Source organism: Phaethon lepturus, unplaced genomic scaffold (assembly GCF_000687285.1).
Source record: "Phaethon lepturus isolate BGI_N335 unplaced genomic scaffold, ASM68728v1 scaffold19799, whole genome shotgun sequence".
NCBI lineage: Eukaryota > Metazoa > Chordata > Aves > Phaethontiformes > Phaethontidae > Phaethon > Phaethon lepturus.
This window is the reverse complement of record NW_010561500.1, coordinates 24,584-29,035: the sequence shown is the minus strand read 5'-3', so window position 1 is coordinate 29,035 and position 4,452 is coordinate 24,584. Positions and strand designations below refer to the sequence as shown.

General features: G+C 48.2%; 1 protein-coding gene across 1 annotated transcript; it reads left to right on the top strand.

Annotated features, from left to right (window-relative positions):
- The first annotated feature begins 2,809 nt into the window (after positions 1 to 2,809).
- On the top strand, positions 2,810 to 3,799 carry LOC104626176 (E3 ubiquitin-protein ligase RNF13-like). The gene has a single exon (XM_010294034.1). It carries the CDS (start codon positions 2,810 to 2,812, stop codon positions 3,797 to 3,799), a length of 990 nt encoding a protein of 329 aa, XP_010292336.1.
- Positions 3,800 to 4,452: the final 653 nt, after the last annotated feature.

Genomic DNA, 4,452 nt, shown 5'->3' with positions numbered 1-4,452 from the left:
GCTCCTGCACTAAGTGATAGCCCCAAAGAAGAAGTATAAAGGAACATGGGGACTTTGGGAGTCGTGGGGTAAGTGATCAGTTAATAGAGGTAAATGGTCTTTTCCTTTCTTCTAGCTTGGATCTTTGTTCAAGTGGTAAAATGGGACCTGTTCCTTGTAATTGCTCTGCTCTTGCACACAACTACTGTCTCTCATGTGTGTCTTGTTGACATTTAAATAAATTGCAATTATTCCGACAAAGTAGATTGCAGGAACTCCAGAGAAAATGGGTCAAGAATATGTCCAGGAGCATCTGCAATGTATTTAATACAAGAATATAAGAGGGGTAGGGCAGGATGAGAAGGAAAGTACGACGCTGGCTATAATGAATGCAGCATGGGGCTGGAGACAGCCTGGCACAGCCCCACACCACGGTGGGATGCTTGGCTTAACCTCAGCCAGCGGGAGCCGAGGCCTCCAGGGCACTGATGGTGGAGGAGGCAGACAGCAGCGACGCAAACGGAAAGCACGGAGGGAGCCAGAGCAGGCAGGGCACCACTTTGGCTCTTTGAGTGAAGACCATCTCAGCCCAAGTCCTTCTTCTGCCCCCCTCTCCTTCCCTCTGCAAAAGCATTCAAGGCTTTCAAAGGAGGCTAAGGGCTAGGGTTTCCTATCTCACACTGCCGGTGGATGGGATATGAGTATCCTGTTCCGCATCCAGACCAGCTTTTCCTCTTTCCTCACTCCCCAGACCCTTCTCTGTACCCCATTCCCTTCTCCCTTGCCCTCCAGCCTCTCTTGAAGAGAGTTTTTTGATTTGCCCACATCTCTCTGGGTTACCGCTGAGAGTTACCAAGATCCAGGTTGGAGACTGCAAACACCTGATTCCTCCTTTTATCCAAGGGTTTTGGTGAGCAAGCCAGGATGGCTGCTCACTCCTGCCTTGCCAATTCTAGGATACCAGAGGTGGTGCTGGAACAGCCGGGAGATAACAGCACACAGAATCCAGAGGGGATCGTTCCTTGATCCCACATCTGTCACGGCACATACAGACACATGGCTCCTTGTCCAGCCCCAAAGACAGACCTACCCCTTACACAAGCAGCAGGTCACTGGCACTACATAAAGCTTTAACCTGGAGGCAGAAATAGAGCACGGAGTGCAAGTAAAGAGGCAAGGATTTTAAAGAACACTGGGATGATGGATGCCATCACAAGCAGCGTAAAAACAAGCCAAAAATGCACCCTGAAAAAGGTCTCCCAGCGTACCTCCATTTTCTTCTTCATCTCTTATTTGACTAGAAGGCGTTTGGCTTCTCCCCCCTCCCCAAACCTTTCCCCTGTTTTGTTTTTAAATGCATCAAAATGTCTCCCTGCAAGTGTAAAACTCTTTAGATGAGGGGAAAATAAAATCGATTTGAAATCACAGCTGCTGAGAGTCTCTGGCACACACACACACTGTCTGCTGACATTTTCTGCAGCTCTTTTCCCAGTGAAATCTGTCTCAAGCAGAGCCCAAGGGGGCTAGTAACAAATCAGTTGCCTAGTACACGAGTGATTTTTTAACTACAGGTCCAACACAAACGGCACTGGAAACCATGGGGCTACTCTCAAGTGGATCGTTAAACAAAAAGGGCTGTTTGTTAAAAGGGACAGGTTTTTAGCGATTTGTGGTTCTGAACTGACCTGGGTTCACTGCATATTCAGACCTAGTTTGTTCCGACAACCGGGAGAGCTACTGCATCCCCATCAGGCTGGCATTCCTCTGGGCACTGAGCAGTCACCATATGAGTTGGGAATTGTCTGAAAGATGTGAGCTGCTTCTCTTAAACACTCTGGGAGGGAGGGCCAACATTTGTGCCTCATGCTTTCCACTCCATTTTCAGCTTTTTCACCGCAGCCAGGATTTTTAAATCAAGTTTTATAGCTAGAAGCTAAAGTCTTGCCCCAATACTAATCTGGGGCAAAAGACTTTAGTCTGGCAAGAGCCCAGGTTTATCAGCCCCTTGTGTTCACTCCGGGGCCTCGAAGGTGGATCTGCCCTCTCAGAAGTTTGGGTAATGGCAGAGTGAGGCCACACAGGCAAACAGAGACTTTCAACTTCTGCCAGCTGCCATTCTGACTGACAGTTACTGATTGACTTATTAAAAAAGACAGAAACCCCTTCTACCCTAAGCAATTTATTTGCCTTCTTATCGGTTCAAAGATCACAATTTTAAGGAAAAAGTGCGTGTTCACCAGACCAACCCATGCTGCCACACCCCCCCAGCAGCAGACAGTGGCTAACAGTTCGTTCCCACTCTGCCCCATTTTCCAGGAATTGCTTCGGCCGCCAGCACGAAGCATTCCAGTCTGCAACGGGCACGTAGCTGATGGGGAGGCTCATTTATCCTGTCTGCACATCATCAGCAAAATGAAATCTGCATCCTATTGGTACCCAGAGGGAGAAGAAACTAGAAGCTATGTGCATGGAGCAGACCAAAAAGGAAGGTGGAAGATGTTTAAGCAGGTTGGCAGTAATGTTATATGACCCATCCTTGGGAAACAGTCACTGGGTGATGTCACAGATCTGCAGAGATGATGTAAAGGTGTTGCTTAGCAGCTGGAGACAACAAAAGAGACAAATTCTATTCTGGGAACCTCTGAACCTAGAGAAAACCTGCAGAAACCTCCAGGGCAGAAACAGGTTTTGATTTCCATCGTGCTGTGGCTCCAAGTCATGGCAGGGTGATAAAACCTGGATGGGATAATGCCTCTGTGACCATCTCTTACACTTTTCCTTTGGGACCAGCCTGGAAGTCTGTACTCAGAGCTACCCAGCTACATTCAGCATGAATCTTTGGCTCCAGCTTCTTCACTTTGTGGTTGCCGCTGCCTTCTACAACACTGCTCTTGCAGAAGCCTTTGGTTACGTGGCTTACAATGACAGCTCCAAGTGCGTTGCTTATAAAGCCCTGCCTTCATGCTTTGGGCCACGACTCCCAGTGGAAGGGCTGACGGGGTATCTGATGACGGTGATACCACCAAATGCTTGCCACGCAATAAAGAATCCTCCAGCACCAAGGAAGGCCTCCGAGACGTATGTTGCCCTCATACAAGGGTATGACTGCCCTTTTGACAAGAAGGTCCTTCATGCCCAGCAGGCTGGATACCAAGCTGCTGTTCTGTACAATGTGTATTCAGAGCAACTGATCACCGTGATGGCTGATGACAAAGAAATCCAGCAGCTGATTACGATACCATCAGTCTTTACTGGACAATCGGTCTCCCTCCACTTGCAAAGGACTTTGCAATGTGGGAAAGGGGCATACATCAGACTTCTACCACCCAAATACTATTTGAGTCCTTGTCAAGACAATGCTAAAATGCTGCAAGAAACTTTCATCATGCAGGATTTCCGTGACATATTCTACGTCATTACTGCTGCTATCTCAATTATGCTTGGCTTAAGCTGGTACAAGAGGGCTCACAAGATAAAGCTACACATGTACAAGCAGGGAGACAACTACGAGACCTGTGTGATCTGCATGGCAGAGTACAAGGAAGGGGACCACCTGAAGATCCTGTCCTGTTCCCATGCTTACCACAGTGCCTGCATTGACACCTGGTTCCACACCCAGCCTGGGAAGAAGATGTGTCCCTTCTGCAAGCAGGTGGTGAACACCTATGGGCGAGATGACTTCCTGCCAGGGCAGGCTGGTGAACATCTGAATGAGGAGGAACAGGACCATGAAGACAATGCATTCAGAGAAGGGCATGAAGATGAATATGTTGAAGACGACAAAGACGATGCCCAGCCCAGTGGAAGCGGAAGGGTTTGATGCACTGGAGAACAGCATTATTTGAGCTATAGCTGGGATAAGTTATCATTAAATGAAGGGAAATCTCCCCTGTACTTTCCTTCAGCTCTTGCTCCAGGCCAGCTTTTTTTGGGAAGCAATTAACACTGCACTTTTTGCTCCCCTCCCCAGTCCCCACAACTAAAAGAGGCATGAAATCACAGCTGGAAATATCAAAAACTCCTTGAGCCAGAACAACAGGGGAGAAGCAAAAAGGAGGAGGGAAGCAGGGATTTAAAAATGTTTGGTATGGGAGATGGTTTACATCTACTATGATGCTTCCTCAGTTCCCTCACAAAATACATGTGCATGGACACACAGGCATCCACACAAACACACTGAATCTTGCTTTTCAGTGTCACCTAAGAGGAGTGCCCAGAAATCCCAGCTGAGAACTGTCACCCATGTGTTGCAGCCAGCAAGAGCCACTCCCGAGCCTGACAAGTATAGAGGGGGAAAAAAAAAAAGGGGGGTACTAAAGCATAAAGATGAAGCAATTCTCCCTCTCATCAGGGCTAAAAACAGAGCCCACAAGCCCTCAGCACCTCCACGTTGGGTGGTTCGGTACAGTCCACCGCAGAGGACGGTATGGCCTTTAACTACACCGGCAGAAAAACTGCGCTGGAAATATTGAG

Excerpts from the sequence above, each read along its gene's own strand:
- LOC104626176 (XM_010294034.1), top strand. The coding sequence starts at position 2,810 with ATGAATCTTTGGCTCCAGCTTCTTCACTTTGTGGTTGCCGCTGCCTTC.